This window comes from Corythoichthys intestinalis, chromosome 14 (assembly GCF_030265065.1).
Source record: "Corythoichthys intestinalis isolate RoL2023-P3 chromosome 14, ASM3026506v1, whole genome shotgun sequence".
NCBI classification, from domain to species: domain Eukaryota; kingdom Metazoa; phylum Chordata; class Actinopteri; order Syngnathiformes; family Syngnathidae; genus Corythoichthys; species Corythoichthys intestinalis.
This window is the reverse complement of record NC_080408.1, coordinates 18,534,179-18,555,087: the sequence shown is the minus strand read 5'-3', so window position 1 is coordinate 18,555,087 and position 20,909 is coordinate 18,534,179. Positions and strand designations below refer to the sequence as shown.

At 38.9% G+C, this 20,909-nt stretch overlaps 1 protein-coding gene across 1 annotated transcript; it reads right to left on the bottom strand.

The window, feature by feature from the left end:
• Positions 1 to 968: 968 nt before the first annotated feature.
• On the bottom strand, positions 969 to 14,572 carry LOC130929914 (solute carrier family 22 member 13-like). Its single transcript, XM_057857537.1, has 10 exons — positions 14,201 to 14,572; positions 14,026 to 14,129; positions 6,160 to 6,314; positions 5,872 to 6,040; positions 5,663 to 5,786; positions 5,483 to 5,583; positions 5,192 to 5,406; positions 4,991 to 5,099; positions 2,790 to 2,996; positions 969 to 1,041 (listed from the first exon to the last, which is right to left on the bottom strand). Exons 1-10 carry the CDS (start codon positions 14,570 to 14,572, stop codon positions 969 to 971), a joined length of 1,629 nt encoding a protein of 542 aa, XP_057713520.1.
• Between the last annotated feature and the right edge of the window lie 6,337 nt (positions 14,573 to 20,909).

Below are 20,909 nucleotides of genomic sequence, written 5' to 3'. Positions count from 1 at the left end.
AATCAGCATTAGAAAATAACTTTGTTCGAGCAATTTTCCAATTTCTGATGAAAAAACTGAGAAATTGAGCTTTTTGTAAAAGCATAAATTTCAATTATAATCTATTTTTTGCTTTTGTGACATCCCAAACATCTGAATAATGTTTTCCTTCTACAAAATAACATAAACAACAAGACAAATTGAGCTTTTGATAGCAAAGTAACAATTTATTTACACATAACTAAACTATTGAACTGAGAGATGACGATGTTGTGGCCGCGGCTGTATCAGCAGACGGGGTAAATTTTTCCCTAATCACCGCCTGTCTTTCTCATCAAGATAGATTTTTTTTAATCTTTCTTTTGTAGTGACCACTACCTCATAACAGAATTCACCTAGGGAACTTGTGTGGGGCGTGTGCCTTGTCTTTACATCGTTCTCCACATTTTTCTCACGCTTCTTACTTCTTCCAACTTCCGTTTCCTGACTATTTTTCTTCATTCATTTCCTTTCATGGTTCGATATGAGTTCTTACCAAATGCGCTACTGCCCTCCAGTGGCCAGTTTTATTGCTTTAAAATGGATTTTGAGCGTGGTGCTTCGGAGCGAACTTGCATTTGAACCTAGAGATGTCTCTTGTGAACAAAAACTTAAAAGATGTATAAATACGTTTTTGGGACACTGAAACAATTAAAAATAGAACATATTTGTACGTTTTTGGGAGCAAATGAGTTAATGCCCATGATAGTGTCATGTCATAATTATGACGGTCTTATGGCAGTCTTATGATGCTAATGTCAAATAAAAGTGTAACCTATTAACCCAATAAAACAACAAATAAGCCGCACTGGACTATCATCCGCAGGATTCAAACTGAGGGTAAAAGTAACAGCTTAAAGTCAGAAAATTACGGTATATAATTAGTGAGTGAAGGACAATACACAACCATCCAGCATACTTTATTTATTTTACATCTTGCAACTTGTGCACTACTGTTTGGCTGATTTTCGGCAGTTTTCGGCAAGTCTGGATTCAGTTTCTGTTTGCGTGGAGATCTGATTTCTGTAAAGACAAGAATATTACACAAGCAACACGTGAGTTTCATAATATTTCTTTTAATACAGCAGCACAAATATGCATGACTTGCATGTACAGTGGGGCAAATAAGTATTTAGTCAACCACCAATTGTGCAAGTTCTCCTACTTGAAAAGATTAGAGAGGCCTGTAATTGTCCACATGGGTAAACCTCAACCATGAGAGACAGAATGTGGAAAAAAACAGAAAATCACATTGTTTGATTTTTAAAGAATTTATTTCCAAATTAGAGTGAAAATTAAGTATTTGGTCACCTACAAACAAGCAAGATTTCTGGCTGTCAAAGAGGTCTAACTTCTTGTAACGAGGTCCAACGAGGCTCCATTCGTTACCTGTATTAATGGCACCTATTTTAACTCATTATCGGTATAAAAGACACCTGTCCACAATCTCAGTCAGTCACATTCCAAACTCCACTATGGCCAAAACCAAAGAGCTTTCGAAGGACACCAGAGACAAAATTGTAGACCTGCACCAGGCTGGGAAGACTGAATCTGCAACAGGTAAAACGCTTGGTGTAAAGAAATCAACTGTGGGAGCAATTATTAGAAAATGGAAGACATACAAGACCACTGATAATCTCCCTCGAACTGGAGCTCCATGCAAGATCTCACCCCGTGGTGTTAAAATGATAACAAGAACGGTGAGTAAAAATCCCACAACCACACGGGGGGACCTAGTGAATGACCTACAGAGAGCTGGGACCACAGTAACAAAGGCTACTATCAGTAACACAATGCACCGCCAGGGACTCAAATCCTGCACTGCCAGACGTGTCCCGCTGCTGAAGAAAGTACACGTCCAGGCCCGTCTGCGGTTTGCTAGAGAGCATTTGGATGATCCAGAAGAGGACTGGGAGAATGTGTTATGGTCAGATGAAACCAAAATAGAGCTTTTTGGTAGAAACACAGGTTCTCATGTTTGGAGGAAAAAGAATGCTGAATTGCACCATACCCACTGTGAAGCATGGGGGTGGAAACATCATGCTTTGGGGCTGTTTTTCTGCAAATGGACCAGGACGACTGATCTGTGTAAAGGAAAGAATGAATGGGGCCATGTATCGAGAGATTTTGAGTGAAAATCTCCTTCCAGCAGCAAGGGCATTGAAGATGAGACGTGGCTGGGTCTTTCAGCATGACAATGATCCCAAACAAACGGCCAGGGCATAAAAGGAGTGGCTACTTCCTGGGGTAGCCTCGCCAGTCTCCAGATCCCAACCCCATAGAAAATCTGTGAAGGGAGTTGAAAGTCCATGTTGCCCAACGACAACCCCAAAACATCATTGCTCTAGAGGAGATCTGCATGAAGGAATGGGCCAAAATACCAGCAACAGTGTGTGTAAAGCTTGTGAAGAGTTACAGAAAACGTTTGGCCGCCGTTATTGCCAACAAAGGGTACATAACAAAGTATTGAGATGAACTTTTGGTATTGACCAAATACTTATTTTCCACCATGATTTGTAAATAAATGCTTTAAATATCAAACAATGTGATTTTCTGGTTGTTGTTTTTTTCCACATTCTGTCTCTCATGGTTGAGGTTTACCCATGTTGACAATTACAGGCCTCTCTAATATTTTCAAGTGGGAGAACTTGCACAATTAGTGGTTGACTAAATACTTATTTGCCCCACTGTACATCAAAATCATTTTAAGCTGAGGTCAGTCCAAAGAGAAAAACATCCAATTCGTGTTGTCACATCATCATATGGCTTACCCATTGACTTCGGCATCAATGAGAGAATCAGGCAATTCTCTATTCCTTGTTTCAGGAAATAAAAACCCCAAAGCGCCACTTAGCACTGGCGGGGTGCCAAAGATGATGAAGGGTATGGACCAGCCGTAGGAAGCCAACATGTTTATTGGTGGTGAAAAGAGTGCAGCTATTCGTGTCACTATGCATGCCAAGCCAACAGCTGTTTGCCTGGGAAGAGAGTTTCATTGAACATGAAGTCAAAATGAATGAAGAATCAAGTTGACACAACACTGTCAAAATGATTGGATTCTGTGATTTAAAAAAATAAATAAATAAATAAAATAGAACACTCAAGAATGCTTAAGCCTGTCACTTTATAACTCAACTTCATTTACAGGTGAATCTCATAAAATTTGATCATGATCAAAAAGTTTGTCCGTCATTTTAGGAACTGGAACTCATATAAATCATTAGGCCAACACACAAAATAATACTTCGAACCGTTATTTCTTGTGATTTAGATTATTATCGCTTACAGACAATGAAAACACTAGGGCTGTCAAACGATTAAAATTTTTAATCGAGTTAATCACAGCTTAAAAATAAATTGATCATAATTCAAACCATCTATAAAATATGCCATATTTTTCTGTAAATTATTGTTGGAATGGAAAGATAAGACACAAGACGGGTATATACATTTAACATACTGTACATAAGTACTGTATTTGCTTATTATAACAATAAATCAACAAGCTGGCATTAACATTATTAACATTCTGTTAAAGCGATCCATGGATAGAAAGACTTGTACTAACATTTATCTTTTAAGAACAAGTTATAGAAATGTTATATTAAAACCCCTCTTAATGTTTTCGTTTTTTAAAAAATTGTAAAATTCGCAATCAAAAAATAAACTAGTAGCTCGCCATTGTTGATGTCAATAATTACCCAATGCTCATGGTGCTGAAACCCATAAAATCAGTCGCACCCAAGCGCCAGCAGAGGGCGACAAAACACCAAAAAACACAGGTAACAAGTGCACACGACACTGTGTTGTCATTTTAATCTGTTTGAGAGGGCATGTGCGTTAAATGCGTCAAATAATTTAACGTGATTGATTTAAAAAATTAATTACTGCCTGTTAACGCGATAATTTTGACAGCCCTAGAAAACACATAATTCAGTAGCTCGCCATTGTTGATGTCAATAATTACACAAGGCCCATGGTGCTGACATCCAAACTGTAAAAATACACTCAAGGTACATTTTTGAACATTTGATACTGAAAAATAAAGTCAGTAAATAATAACAAATTCAAATTGATTAGAAACATTAACTCATGAGGACAATATGCCAAAAATTTTTACCAAAAAACCAAAACTGAATGGACAGTTTTTATTTTCGCTGCTCACAGTGTCACCTCCAGTTTGCAATGGCGTGGGTTATTTTGCACTGAGCATGCTAACAGAGCGCACTGGTTTACTGATATAATACTGACAAAGCGGAACGAATGTTGGCAATATTCGGCACGTTTTCGCTGAAAAACAACCAAGCGGCTTATCAATGAGATTGGAGTCTAATGTCTTTAAGTGGAATATTAATTGATTTGGCTATGGCTATAATCATTTTTAGACACAATAAACAGTGGTCTTTCCTAATCTACCACTGTATTAAATGTCAAAGCCAAAAGGCAAACGGCCCGAAAAAAGCACATTCTCGGCGGCCGAGGGAGAACCGTAGGTAAGGGCGGTTGTCGTCACGATCCCAAGCCGAAAATGGCACTTCTCGGGCGGACACGTGAGAACCGGAGAAGACGGGGTCGTTGCGTGAGTCCCGCCGGAAAACAGCTCTTTATATCTCTCTTCTGTGTGCTCTTGCTTACTTCAAAAATACTGCGCGCACTTTGAAAATGAGAGCGCCACTGCCACCAGCTGAGTGGATGTGCAAGTACACTTTATTCTAGTAGGGAAAAAATAAAAAAAGCATGTTCCCCGAGCTCACATGCGCCACCCCTGGCATTGCTCTGCGCCCTCCTAGGGGGGCGCGCCTCACTATTTGAGAAGTACTGTGGGTTAAGGTAACAATGACAGGGCAATGTTACTGAAAAGCCCCAACTAATACTACTGTAAAATTATGCATATGGCATCAAAATCAGCTGAGACTTTAACTTCCCTGTAATCCTAATCAGGATATACAGAATGCACGAAACGTCTGCTTACCTGACCGAAGTGGGAAACAGCTCCATAGAGTATATCATACATACTGAAACAGCCCAGTTTAAGAAAAACTTCCCTGTAGTAGCAAGAGCAGTCAAACCAACAGCATTGTCTGGAAAGAGAGTACATGCTTTTACCAGTCCAAACATCTATGTGTGTATAAAATATCCATGATAAAATATTTACTTTAGATGATCAAGTTACCTTGTGATAAAGCCAGAATTAAGAGGCAAAAAAATCCACCTGTCAGAGCAGATAAAATCAGGGAAATTTTTCTCCCCAATAATTCCAAAAAATAGATGCAGATGAGGTGTCCTGGAATTTCCGATACACCAAACAGGAATTGAACCAGGAAGATGCTTAAACCGAACCGAGCCACGTTGAGAATAAGACAAAAATAGGCTACAGCTACTGCAGACCTATTTTGGGGGGGAATTAAGCAAAAACTAAATGAAAGGAAATATAATGAAAAAATATAGAATGTTCTTTTCTTACCATACAAAGGATATCATGAAAAAAAGTTTCAGCAATTTAGGTGATGAAAAAAGTATTTTCATTGCTCCACTTTCAATGTCCTTAGTCTCATGTTCCTTTATCTGGGTGAGTGAGTGAACACATAAATATACCATAAACATTGGCCTTAATTAAAAATATATATCTTAAATCAAAACTCACCATACAGTCCAGTAATTTTTCTGGGATTTTGTGTTTATTTATGACTGCGACTTTTTTGACCAACTTCTTTGCTTCCTCGAATCTTCCTTGACTCAACAACCACCTTGCCGATTCAGGTATCCACCTTTCATAATTCCAAATATTGGATTAACTTGGCTGCCAAACGATGATTTATAAATAGAAACCGTGTTTTTCTTCGTGTCACATACCACATGTAGAGGGCAACAACAGAATACATTGCTGCAATAACATACTGTGTTGTTCTCCAATTACGAATTGCATAGACCAGTCCAGCCATGGCACATAGCCCCAAAGCACCCAACATTTGGCCTAAACATGTGGCAAATGATCTTTTGGTGGCCCCTATCCACTCTGTAGCTGCGAATATATTTTTGTTATTAACACCCAAAAAATGCTAGACGGTTAATATAATACATTTTATATTACAGATGAGGTTCAAAGGTTAGAACAACTCACCTACCTTTTAGAAGTCATACCTAATATAGTAGAGTTTATCCTATAACCCGCACGGGCAACTGCAACCAGGAACTGCGTCACAATGTAGACATAGATATTTGGAGATGCACCAGTAACAAGATTGCCTATCAGCAGGACCAAAATTGGAATCTGTGTGGTTCTTTGACGACCAAATCTAAAAGTGACAGATAGGTTAAGTTGTCATTGAGTTATTGTTACTGTATATTAAGGGTGTAACGGTACATGTATTTGTATTGAACCATTTCGGTACGTGGTGCTCGGTTCGGAACGGAGGCGTACCAAACGAGTTTCTGACGTAATGTAACCCTTAATTTTCGAGGCTTTGAGTCGATCGGGTTACAGTTTCTTTGTGTAGATTATATTTACTCCGTCTCCTCTGCTATAATGAGGACCAACACGGTTGGACAGTAAAACCCAGAAGCGACAATGGCGCGACAACGTGGCCACCGCGAAAACGCAGTGAAACGCAGCCGTTAAAGTCAATCAGCCAATGGACACCAGTCGCAGTGCGGCCGCGTGTTAGACGCGTCCCAGAAGCGGCTCAACACGACGCACGCGAAAAGAACGGCAGAGTTTATTAATTGACGCGAGACGCGACCCTCCTGCGTCAATACTACTAATGGTAGCTAGGATCAGGCAGACCGGAAGTCACTCATGTAAAAATACGGTGGATCCGGTCGATTTTCAAACTAATATGCAATCGTAACCAACTTTTTGAGTCCATCAGATCTCTTGAGTGGTAGATCGGGGCACAGTTGACTTGTCTTTGTTGATTTACTGCTGTCTTCTCTGCTATAATAATAACCGACACGGCCCCGTGTTCAATACAAAACCGTCCTACCACAACAAAACAAGTAGGAACTAATATCCACATAGGGACTAAAGTTATACAACATAAAATATACAATAGAAATGAATACTACATCACATTTGTAACATATAAACACATAATAAATAATAGCCCATTTAATTAAAATAAATTGAAATGAGCTAAAACACCTGTAATTAAATAATAAGAATAATACACAGATCCTGCTTACACAATTAAATGTATTCATTTCTGTGTGGCGCTTTAACTTGAGAAAATCCACCAATAAAGCTTTTGAAAACCGTTCATAAGAAAAAAAAGAAAAAATCATTGAGGCATTTCATTTGTAAAGTACATGTTAAAATCTTTGTCATTGGGATTGCTTTTCTTTGTAGCAGAGGACTTCTTTTTTCTTCTTTCTTTGAGAAAGAAAGCTGACCAATACACGAGGTCTGAAAGCCAAATTGTTGTTGGATTATCTTTAAATACCCGCTACTTTTTGAGCAGAATTCTAGCTTTGTATAGTGTTCCTATTGTTGAAAGCACAAAGGTGTGTGATAAACAACTAGCACATTTATATTTTGCATTTTGTTTTCTTACTGTACCGAAAATGAACCGAACCGTGACCTCAAAACCGAGGTACGCACCGAACCAAGTTTTTGTCTACCGTTACACCCCTACTGTATATGTATGACAATATTTGTTGAGTAGATTTTGCCCCCGTCTTTTCATTTATTTGGAGAAGTCACTATTTTGGCAGACAACCATCCGGGTCTGGACCAAGAAGCTGTCTCAAACCGACACAGACCTACAGCCAAAAAAAGAAAGCTATCGAGACTGGGTCTCGAGGCCACAGGAGAACCGCCACACTCTCATTTGAAAGGGGGTTGGGATGGCTGTGGGTGTGTGGGTTGGTGCGTGGTGGTGGGTGGTCCTGCACGCCCTCATCTTTTTTCTGAGGACTGGTTTGGGGTGACTCAGATGGGCTGGGGAACCGTACTGGGTCCTGGAGCGCAGATGGTGCTCCATCAGCTATGGCCGTTGGTAGCTGGGTAAGTGCCCCCCTGTCCGACGCCTCCCACGCAGCTGTTTTATTCTTTGTATTACTGACATCACACGTTAAAGTAGGTACTACTACCATTACTTGCACTTGCACAACTTGTCCTACGGTTAGTAGGTATCCTCTCCCTACATGGTGTCCCCTCAATAAGAGTAGTCATATAGAGATAACAATGCTACTTACATTAGGTAGCATACAGTATGTATTTAATAGGGGTGTAACGGTACACAAAAATCTCGGTTCGGTACGTACCTCGGTTTTGAGGTCACGGTTCGGTTCATTTTCGGTACAGTAAGAAAACAAAATGCAAAATACAAATGTGCTAGTTGTTTATCACACACCTTTGTGCTTTCAACAATAGGAACATTAGCCTATACAAAGCTAGAATTCTGCTCAAAAAGTAGCGGGTATTTAAAGATAATCCAACAACAATTTGCCTTTCAGACCCCTCGTATTGGTCAGCTTTCTTTCTGAAAGAAAGAAGAAAAAAGAAGTCCTGTGCTAAAGAGAAAAGCAATCCCAATGATAAAGATTTTAACGTGTATTTTTACAAATGAAAGGCCTCAATGATTTTTTCTTTTTTTTTTTTTTTCTTATGAACGGTTTTCAAAAGCTTTATTGGTGGATTTTCTCAAGTTAAAGCTCCACACAGAAATTAATAAATTGAATTGTGTAAGCAGGATCTGTGTATTATTCTTATTATTTAATTACAGGTGTTTTCAATTTATTTAATTTAAATGGGCTATTATTTGTTTTATTTTGTGTTTATATTTTACAAATGTGATGTAGTATTCATTTCTATTGTATATTTTACGTTGTATAACTTTAGTTCCTATGTGAATATTAGTTTTTACTTGTTTTGTTGTGGTAGGAGGGTTTTGTATTGAACACGGGCCGTGTTGGTTATTATTATAGCAGAGAAGACAGCAGTAAATCAACAAAGACAAGTCAACTGTGCCCCGATCTACCACTCAAGAGATCTGATGGACTCAAAAAGTGGGTTACGATTGCATATTAGTTTGAAAATCGACTGGATCCACCGTATTTTTACACGAGTGACTTACGGTCTGCCTGATCCTAGCTACTGGTAGTAGTATTGACACAGGAGGGTCGCGTCCCGCGTCAAATAATAAACTCTGCCGTTCTTTTTGCGTGTGTCGTGTTGAGCCGCTTCTAGGACGCGCCTAACACGCGGCCGCACTGCGACTGGTGTGCATTGGCCGATTGACTTTAACGCCCGTGTTTCACTGTGTTCTCGTGGCGGCCACTTTGTCGCGCCGTTGACGTTTCTGGGTTATACTGTCCTACCGTGTTGGTCCTCATTATAGTAGAGAAGACGGAGTAAATATAATCTACACAAAGAAATTGTAACCTGATCGACTCATAGCCTCGAAAAGTAAGGGTTACATTACGTCAGAAAATGTTCGTTACGCCTCCGTTCCGAACCGAGCACCACGTACCTAAACGGTTCAATACAAATACATGTATCGTTGCACCCTTAGTATTTAATGTTTTTGTATTACTGTTTCCTCTGTTCTTTCTTTCTCTCGGCCCCCCTAAACCTTTTTCTGTCCAGCTGCATTTTCTGAATAAACAACACCACACGAACAACGAGAATGGGAGTATGACAAAGCCTCATGTGGCACATTGTAACTCTTTCAATCTATTAAGGCACTCAGATTTGCCAAGCAGCTGAAAAGGAAACTTTTTTTAAAGACTCAAAACCTGATAGCTTCTGATTAGGGTGGTACAGGAATTGTAGGCTTCACAGTATTGGTTTTGTGGTGGTGGGGTAGTGCAATGCACAAACCAATCATATGCAAGTTAAGCTACATTTCAGACCTTAAAAATACCCTTCACAGCCAATAATAAGTAGACTCTAAGGGAAGAAGCAGAAGTGGAAGCTACAGAAAGGATGATCCCTGGACGCCTCTAAGGTTAGGTCGGGGTTCGGCAACCCGTGTTTTGAGAGACGCATGCGGCTCTTTAGCATTGCCCTAGTGGGTCCCTGGAGCATTTAAAAAATGTTTGAAAATGGAAAAAAGATTGGGGAGGGCAATAAATTTTTTTGTTTGAACATGGTTTCTGTAGGACGACAAACATTACACAAACCATCTTAATGTTTTCCAATGCTGTAGAAATGTGTAGAATAAATATTACATTTCGACATTTCTGTCAACGAAGATTTGCGCCATAGCCTGTTGCGCACGTTTCTATCAGCAGGCCGGCTGTTGTAAACAAACAACACCGGCGGCACTATGATGGGACATGGATTCCAAAGAGGAAAAGAGAAAAAATAACTGAGGAGAATAGAGGATTCATGGTTTCTTGGGCTGAATCAATTGCATTCATTGCCAATGCGGAAGGATTTTCTGAATGTTTGTTCTGTAGCGAGAAGTTGTCTAAAAACAAAAGGAGTAATGTGGAAAGACATTTGCAGGGAAGGCATACTACTTTTCCAGCCGAGTACCCAGTAAGTGCGACTACATTACTTCTGGAGAAATTATAGGAATGCAAAAATAGATTTAAAAAGTGGATTGCATCTCCAAACGTCACTACTGCTTCAAATATTGTTGCAACCCGGGATGAATAAAGTGTGGAAAACCGTTCACAGATGGTGACTGGTAAATGAAGGAGCTATTCATCAACATATCAGAACACCTATTTGCAGACTTCAAAAACAAAACCGAGATAATACAGAAAACATGCCTCTCGCACTAAGATAGTGAAGGAAAGGGCCATAAAAATGGCAGGCAACCTCACCAATCAGCAAATCAAGGACATTAATTCAGCACCAGCATACTCTGTGATGAGTCATGAGATGTGATCGATATTGAACACCCATGGCTTTTATGCAGGTACCTGAACTCCGATTATATTCTTTACCTTTTCAAAAGGGTATCGTTTTATTTTTTTATAAATGCAGGCTGCGTTTTGTTACACTCTGTTTGTTGCCCAGATAAGGAGCACGTTATGCACATTCTATTTTGTTGTTGTTGTTTTTTTTTTTTGAATCTTCAAAATACAAATTACATCAAAATTCCGATTTCTTTATTTCATTTCTTAAAGAGAATTATAATACTAAGGGGCTGTTAGATATCAATAGAACAGTTATGTGGCAAGATAACAAATATTAATAAAGTTAGCAAAAAAATAAATCACATTCATGAGCAATTATCGAAAATAGATCTAAATTTACGAACATTTCCGAAAGTAGTCCGGAAACAGCCGAATGGGGCTTTGACGTCACAGCCAGAAAACAAAAAGTCAAGGCAGGTGCCATCGTTTTTTTATCGACGACAGAGTTGCGTTCGTGTTTTATCAAAAAAACGCTCAAATAGTTCAAACCTTTCATGCTATGTGGTGTACAAATAGCCATTTGTCGCAATGTAGTACCCATGAGTTCCCGAACGCGAGAAAAACAGCCGGACTACGCAGACAATAAGTAAAGTTCGTCCGTGCAAGGAGGGCTAATTTTGCAGACCCAGCCTCCGGCACGGTTTTGTGTGGTGCGCATTTTACACCTGAAAGCTATTCGAACTATGGACAAATGAAATCAGGTTTTGCTAAGAAATTGTTGCTGAAAGCATATGGGGTGCCCACCATACACGGGCAGCCACCTAAATGTCCTGAGATATCAAGAAAGAGGACGATGACTGGCACTAATGAGACCACCCCACCAGCCCAGGCTATGCAAAGGAGGGGAGCAGCCAAGCTCGAAATGGCCAGAGTGAGTACTCTTTTATAATTAAAAAAACATATCACGCATTGGATATAGGACTGGACACACGTATAAATTATCGCTCGTAAAATATATACAACAAATCCTCTAATCCCAATCATATTTGTGCCTGTTGGCAGAGCGGAAACCTATGATAGCACAATAAATGATAATTACTCTATACATTACTTTATTTTGCAGTCACGGTGTATCAAAAGAAATGCAAAACCATTCGGTGTTTCCCACACGATCTGTTGCCGGTGTTTCATCAGTGTGATTGCTCCCCTCAATGATCGTTACATTAGGCTGCCTTGGCTTTAGTTTGGGCTCAAATTGATAACCCAAAACACCAAAGAAAAGTTCATAACTCTCCTCATCACCATTAGAAGAACGTTCGTTACGTCGGATTCGTCGCTGCAAATAGAAACAAAATTGTCCGCCATCATCGCCGCCATTCAGTACTAAGCACTTAGCCGGGTGTTTCCTAGTTGTGACGTCACGCACACAATATGCTAGATTTCCGGGATCTCGGGCGCCGGTCGTTTTAGCTTGACAATCGATCCAAATTTCTATCATTTTCTTGGTGTTGCAATGTGTGTAATTACACACAGTGCCATGATATGAATCCAAAAGGCATGCGTTTATGGATAAATGATGGAATATTAGCATTTCCCCAGGTGTTTTCATACTCTTTAAATGTTATCAAAGCAATTAAACATAATTTATTAATATTGTAATGAAGGTAAACTTGAGGCAGTATCGGACAACATCAAGTAGTCACGGCATGCGTTATTAATGCGCCGCAAGGAAAATAAACATATAATCATGAAGGCTCATTATTTATTCATAGCCAACTTAGTCATTTTGATAGTAGACTAATATAGATACATACAACATGTGTTGCCTTCATTATAATGCTTTTTTTGCAGCTCCAGACACATTTGTTTTTTTTTTTGTTATTTTGGCCGAATAAGCCTCTTTCAACATTTTGGGTGGTAGAGCCCTGGGTTAGGTATTCCTAGAATTGTCCCTCTAGGAAGAGGTTGAATCAGCAGAAGCTGGTGAGAATGCTTATCCCAGCTGGACTGGGAACACCTCACTTTGGAAGAGCTAGACATAGTTGCTGGGGAGAGGGAAGATGGATGGACAGAAGGATAACTGCCCAAATCTTCAGCATTACTGTCACCACTTCCACCCAAAAAGATATTTCCGTAAGCTCTTTAAAATCCAAATAATGTCAAATATGGTCACTTGTCCAAAGAGTGTTGAGTAAAGATTTCCCGATCCGATCACGTCATTTTCAAAGTATCGGAATCGGCAAAAAAATATCAGACATGCCTTTTTTTTAATATATATATTTTTTTGATTTAAATCGTTTTCTAATTGTATTTAACGTTACAGAAAAAATGTCTTACACTCACCCAGAGTAGTTTTGGCTCAAAGTAGGGCTATCAAATTTATTGCGTTAACGGCGGTAATTAATTTTTCTAAATTAATCATGTTAAGTAATTAACGCATGCGCTGCACGACCTACTCACGCATTACACATTCAATCTTTAAAGACGCCGTTTTACCTATAGATAGCGCTGAAAGCCAGCGTATAATGAGTAGAGAGAATTTTGACAACCTTTGGAGCCAGTTTTTAGGTGGCAAAAGCATTACAATGCCTCTCTCAGCAATTAAATATAATGTGGGAATGTGGGGAAAACAGGTAGTAGTTGATCATTTTCCCAACACCCTATATTCTTTCCCAACGCAGAGAAGATAAATCAATTGGTAGCCCTCCGCACAGTCATGGTTGCACTTCCCATCATGCATTTGGGCAGAAGTTAAATGGCTGCAGTATCATTTACTGAAAGCTCAACAAATACACTAGATGGCAATATTTAGTCACAATATACAAAGTCACATTTATCCTTAATAATTACAAGTCTTTCTATCCGTGGATCCCTCTCACAGAAAGAAGGTTAATAATGTAAATGCCATCTTGAGGATTTATTGTCATAATAAACAAATACAGTACTTATGTACTGTATGTTGAATGTATATATTCATCCGAGTTTTATTCATTTTTTTCTTAATGCATTGCCAAAATGTATATGATCGGGAAAAATTATCGTGAATGAATGGAATTGAATCGGGAGCAAAAAAAAAAAAAGCAATCGGATCGGGAAATATCGGGATCGGCAGATACTCAAACTAATACGATCGGGATCGGATCGGGAGCAAAAAAACATGATCCTAACAACCCTAGTATTAAGTATTTTATTACTTACGATTCAACAAGAAGCCCAAAGATGACAGAGCCAACAAGTACACCAGTCATAAAGACTGTTTTCACAAGAGCAGGGATGTAAGCCTTCTCACAAACAAGATCAAACTGCAAAGCAAAATTCACAGAATTAGCATGACCTTTGACAGGACAACAAACAACTTCATATAGTAACTTACATCAGTGACTATTGTGGCTTCATACATTGTGTCATAGTAGACCCAACCATTCTGGCACGCTGTGGTCCTATTGAGCCCATACTCCCTAATAGTTTCGATATCAGATTCCACTGGAACAAACATGCGACACTTGCTGAAAGAACCATTCTTCTCCAAGGGAATGGTTAGGTTTAGCTGTTCATCCAAGGTAAGGTTGGGAGCAACCTTGAGAATCCAGTCTGTGTTGCAATGACGAGCTGGATCTGACTGAATAAAGAGAAAACTGCACATAGAAAGAGAAAGTAACACATTTGGAATAGATAATCCGAAAACAATGAGTTTCTGGAAAATTCCAAATTCGCCAATGGTCTGTAGAATGTCTCCAAAACCCATTTTCTGAGTGAGAAAATGGAAGACTCCTTTTGCTTTGCTCAAAGAAATGCTTAACCATCTGTCGCTCAAAGACTTAATGTTTGATCAACACATTTTTGTGTTTAAATAAGAAAATTTCCAGAAACAGGTTGATTTTGTTAAATACACATGAAGCCTGCAGTTCACTATCCTGTTGCATCAGACCATTGCCATGTAAACGTGGCCCAAGTGACTATTTGGTGACTTGCCCATTTCTAGCAAGTTGCCGCACTGTCCAAAATGGCCATGAACACTGCCATGGGGAACCCGCAGCAGGCACAATGGCTGTTTCTCAAAACTATAGTTCATGAGCATGGGCTCGTGTTCTTGGGAAATATGTTATTGTCAAGAGCGCAGAAAGTACGGACTTACCCTTATAATAGATTGTACACTTTTGTCATGTAGCCTTTGTACTTTTCCCCTTCAAGGGGGAACAATAACAACAATACATGTTTTCGGAGATTTGTGCCGGGGGCCTTGGGGGATGGGGGTGTGGGTTTCGTCATGTTTTTTTTTTTTTTTTTTTTTGGTTTGTTATTTTCTTTTCGGGTTCGTTGTTTTGTTTTGTTTGTTATATAAAATAAAAATTACGGGGGATTTGATGAACTGATCATGGGCACATCTACTGTTGATTGCCTCCTTAACGTGGATTGCCCCACTTGCATCTGATCCCCGTTAAAAAAAAAAAAAAAAAAAGTACGGACTTGGTAAGAACGGCACCACGCAGAACACTTTGCTTGAGAGTTGGAACAACTGATTACTTAAGGGCGACACCACTGTCTGCCTTCAGCCGTTGTTGGCTTGTTTTGTCATATAGGAATAAGGGATACGCCGGTCCCTAAAAACACGTGAGTCGGGAGCATATTCGCTAAGATCAACGTACGGACTCAACCATTCCCGATTTGATGCAAACTTAGGAAAGGAACCATTTTCAGTCAAGATTTGATGACATTTCACGACCACACGAAGACACAAGCATAGACAAGAACGCATATAGCAAAACAGCCAAAATACGGGCTTCCACACCGCAACCTGTGCACTGCTACCGCTAGTGTGAAAAGGACTCCGTGCTCCAACCTGTGAGGCATACCACGAATCGAAGGCCTAGCCAGAACCTCAGGTGAAGACAGTCCAAGTTTGGGTACCCCACAACTTTTCTTGTACAATAGTCACTGTCATAAGCAGTGTTGTTAATCTTACTTTAAAAAAGTAATTAAATATAGTTAGAATTTACTTCTCCCAAAAAGTAATTGCGTTAGTAACTCAGTTACCTGAATGTAAGAGTAATCAGTTACTTGGCAAAGTAACTGGTGATAATTTTTATGTTGTTTTTTTTTTCCTCAAAAAAAAAAAAAAAAAAAAAAAAACTTAGGTCACACTATGTGAAATGTAAGGTTTTTGAGACAATTGGCCCTAGCCCAATTCTTTACCCTAATTTATCCTTTACCCTGAATCAACTGTTAAAAGTTGGTAAAATTGCTCCCATTATTGCATTAGTTCCCTTCTGTCTACGTTTGACATGTGGAAGTTTTAAAACTGTTTCATCATTTAAAGATAGATTCAAGTCAAGATTTTGCCGATTTAGGAGCATTTTAGATAAAAAGTTACTTAATTCCTATGAAGTCTACTGCTTTGAGATGGCGGCTGTTTACTAACGCATCTAGTTCCTATACTGTGTATGTTGCTAACGCCCCCGTGTCCATCATATCACATCTTGTTCTATATACAGTGGGGAGAACAAGTATTTGATACACTGCCAATGGGAAAACCCATTGGCAGTGTAATATAGCAACTATATAGCAACGCATAGTAACGCACGCCTTTGCATCCTCAGTAACGGTAATGGCGTTGCCAAGATGAGAAAAGTAATTAATTAGATTACTCTCTACTGAAAAAAAATAACGCTGTTATATTCTAACGTCGTTATTAAGAACACTGGTCATAAGCGGAATTTGACTTTTGGGTCAGGGGGGGCACAACATGATGACCCCAAAACACAGTGTCAGCAATAAAATTAATTTACGAGAATATTTATAATAATAAGTTGACAATGAGCGTTTTTTTTGTTTCCCATCATTCTTGAGGGTAATTCTAAATTAAGCTGCTTAGGCAATACTTTTCGCCAAGATCGTCATCCATTGAATATGGTATGCCCTCCGGTGTCGTGCCAATGTAGTTACCCCAGTCAAAAATTGTATCCCCTGGGCGGAGCCATATAGAGGTAGATATGTGTCTTTATTATTCAATCAAAAAAAAGTTGCTTCAATCAAAATATATATTTTCAATCCAAAAAAAATGTCGCTCCAATCCCAAAAAAAAAAAAGTGTTTGAATGCAAAAATAAATTTGAAACTCAAAAAAATGCATGTGAAAGCTATTTTATGTATTTATTTAAAAATTTTTTTTGATTGAAGTCAAGTTTTTTTTTGACTAAAGCTACTTTTTTGATTGAAGTAATGTTGATTTGTGTTTGGGCCACATTTTATAGGATATTTTTGTCTTTATTATTCATTCAAAAAATAAAACTATTTATCAAAAAGAAAAATTACTTCAATCAAAAAAGGAAAAATTTCAATCATGGAAAAAAGTTTTTGAATGCGAAAAAATATTTGAGATTGAAAAATTTGCATTTGAACACTTAATCTTTCATCGAAAAAGTTTTCTTTGATTGAAGCAATCCCTTTTGTGTTTGGGCCATATTATGGGTAGAACATTTGTGTCTGAATCATTCAATCCCCCAAAAAATTGTTTCAATCAAAAAAGTATTTTCAATCAAAGAAAAAAATCATTTGAAAAATAAAATTGCCCTTCCCCAATTTTTTTTTTTTTGCGTGAAAATTATATGCAAAGCAAATGACCGTCTAAGGTGCCGGTCACATGATCTGTTCAAAAAATAATTTTGACCCGTTATAAAAAATATATTTTTGTTTCATTTCATTCATTTTTGTTGAAGTTTTATTGCTTTACAATTTTTATATATGTAGGAAAATCAATTACATGCAATGACACTTCCTGGCCACCATGGGGGGGCCCGGTCCCCCCTTAAAATCCGCTTACGGTCACCGTTCTTGAATGAAAACTCAGGACATTTCAAATTGTGCTACCAAACACTTGGTTACATTGTGGTTTAGGAGTGGGAACCTCTTGGTACCTCACGGTACAATACGATTTGCGATACAAAGCTCACGATAACGATGATCTGACGATATCGCGATGCAACGATTATCGATACATTGGTCAGGAAATCCTTCTAGGATATTCTAAAAACAACTAATAAACGGAAAAACAAGCTTCTGCTGTGAATTAGAGTGAGTTTATCACTAGTAGACGTCCAGTCCATTTGAACTGGGAGGGTGGCAGCGAATGAACATTTGTTAATCCGCTACCATGCCTCCCACTTCAAACGGATTGAATGTCTATGGCCGTCAGTGGCAGCCAATGCCAGGCATTGAGGTAATTTTGGGCCATTTAAGGTCATTTACCTGTTGATGTTCAGTTACTTCCTGTTAATTTAGGGGGTATTTTATGAGTCACTTCCTGTTTGAGTTACAGAACAGGAAGTGACCTGGGAATCACCCAAATTAATAGGCAGTGACTCAAACTCAACAGGAAATGACCTGTAAATGCCCTAAAATGAACCGCAAGTTACCTGTAAATGCCCTGACAATCGGACAGAATGACTGTGAATGCTGGTTTCGAATGAACGAACGTTCCCAGTCTAAATGGATTGGGCATCATGCACCGTCAATGCAGCCTTAGAGTTAACTGAGACACTATGATGGTGGAATATTTTGGTAGCAACTTGTTGGTTCTTTTTATTTATTTATTTTTAGACATTAACACCTTTTTAAAACGATATCTCGATTCTTGGCAGGAGCATATCGATAACCTTTTGGGATACAAAGTACCACGATATATCACCAATTCGATATTTTGTCACACCCCTATTGTGGTTTCAAGTGTTTTTTTTTTTTTTTTGTCTTGCAGAGAAAAACTCCAGACAGCCAAACTCTCTCATCATATAAGGGACTCGGAAAAGAAAGGAAAAAAGGGACTTTTTCAACTAATTTGATGTCTTATCTTGCTCACCCTTGAGATAATATTAGCTATACAAATTTTAACAAATTATTCCGCACAAGCAAATATGGTAACAGCCAAAAGTTTGGACACACCTTCTCTTCTTGCATTTTCATTATTTTCAGGACTGTTCACATTGTAGATTTTACTGAGGGTACTAAAACTATGAATGAATACGTGGAATTATGTACCCATTAAAAAAAAAAAAAAAAAAAAAAAAAAAAAAAGTGAAATCATTGAAAACATGTTTTATATTCTAGCTTTTCAAAGTCTTTTCCTCGTGATTACTTTTTTGCACATACTTAGCTTCTGTCAATAAGCTTCAAAAGGAAGTGACCCGAAATGGTTTACACCTCAGGTAACCTTATCAGACTTAATGCTGTTGGGATGCGGGCAAGGCTGTAAGTTTGGTCTAAACATTGATAGGGACGATTTAAGAGCATAACCTGCATGTACACTTTTTGCTCGGGATGGGACATTAATAAGACCAGACAGATTGGGTGAATGGGGGTCAGGACTACATTTCTCACAAATATGAACCCAAATAATTGATATGCTAAATCAAATTAATTCACGTGTTCGTTACATCTAGATTGGATTACTGTAACTCCCTACTTGCAGCTTGTCCTAAAAGTTCTCTAAAAGGTCTTCAGCTAGTCCAGAACGCAGCAGCAACACTTTTAACAGGAATTAATAGAAGAGAGCACATCACCCCTGTGCTCCAGGCCCTTCACTGGCTTCCAGTCGAGTTTAGAATTAAACTTAAAATCCTCCTTCTTACATTTAAGACCATTAATGGGTTGGGGCCATCTTATCTCACCGATGTTCTGGTTCCATACCGCCCCAACAGAACACTCCGTTCTCAGAATGCAGGTCTACTGGTAGTTCCTAGGGTTTCTAAAAGTACAGTCGGAGCTAGAGCCTTTAGCCACCAAGCTCCTGTTTTATGGAATCAGCTTCCAGCTAGTATTAAAGAAGCCGAGACAGTCTGTACATTTAAGATTAGACTAAAAACGTTCCTATTCGACAAAGCTTATGGTCAGGCTAGTTTAAATCGGACTAGACACACAGTTCAGTCTACGCTGCACTAGAAGCTATAATGCTGGGGGAAGTACAGCCACCGAGTCCTAGCTACTTTTTCTTACTCTACCTACTACTTGTTTTACTTAAATATCTAGTTGACTAGTCTCTTCATCACTGGTCACCCGGTGTCCCCTTTCCCCCCTCCCCGCTATTTTTCAGCTGCAGCCTCCTGACTATCCGGACCCCTGGCTGGATGGACGTCCTCGTTGCCCCCCTCATCTGGCTAGATGGACCTCTTCTTGTTCCCTTACTCTATTGCATCTTTACAAACTGTAACTCCGTCTGCTAATTCCCATTAGCAGTCCTGGTGCATCCTGCTATCCGTCCTGGGAGTGGATCCCTCCTGACTGTGGTACTCCCTAAGGTTTCTCATTTTCTCCCAAAGAATTTTTGGAGTTTTTCCTTGCCGAAATTGAGGGTCTAAGGATGGAGGATGCCCAGGACTTGACCTTTATTTATTTCATCTGCTGTTTCTGTGTATCATACTGCCTCTGCAAAGCCCTTTGAGATAACCTTGTTGTGATATAGGGCTATACAAATAAAATTTAATTGAATTGAGTTGAGTGTTGTCCCTTGGATGTGGGAGGAAACCTAAGAACCCAGAGAAAAGCCACACAGGCACAGGAAGAACATGCAAACTCCACAAAGGAAGGCCAGAGCCCAGGACTGAACAGAAATCAGAACTGTGAGGCATCATACTAAGCAGTAAGCCACCTTGCCTGCTATTGTTTTTGTATTTGGTGTTATGCTTACTGTATTTGCACTTTTTTTGTTCAGGACACGCTGATCCATAATTTACATTCCTGTTACCAATTCGAGAGCACCAGATTTGTGGTGACATTTTAATGTGTTACTGAGCATCAAATAAACCTAGGATGATCACCAATTACCACTAAGTTTTCAATTAACCTGCAAAAAGTAAATTATTATCTATATCAATTATCTATAAAATAAAAAGTCAACTGAACAAACTTTTTCTTACTCCACTGTGGCTTTATTCTTCGACCAAAAATCATTCTGCACGTGGTGACATTTTACATCAATTAATACAATTTGTCTTGAAAACATGTTCCAGATCAAATTATCGTTAAACAATGCATACATGTATGCAATTGAATAAGCATATTTAAAATAAAAAATGTTAGTTGCCATCATTTGAT

What these genes read in the sequence shown, in the direction of transcription:
- LOC130929914 (XM_057857537.1), bottom strand. Translation starts at nt 14,572, where the DNA reads ATGGGTTTTGGAGACATTCTACAGACCATTGGCGAATTTGGAATTTTC. An exon ending in AAGCCACAATAGTCACTGAT is followed by an intron (nt 14,130 to 14,200) that starts GTAAGTTACTAT and finishes TTTGCTTTGCAG; the next exon opens with TTTGATCTTGTTTGTGAGAA. An exon ending in AATTCTGGCTTTATCACAAG is followed by an intron (nt 5,100 to 5,191) that starts GTAACTTGATCA and finishes CTCTCTTTCCAG; the next exon opens with ACAATGCTGTTGGTTTGACT.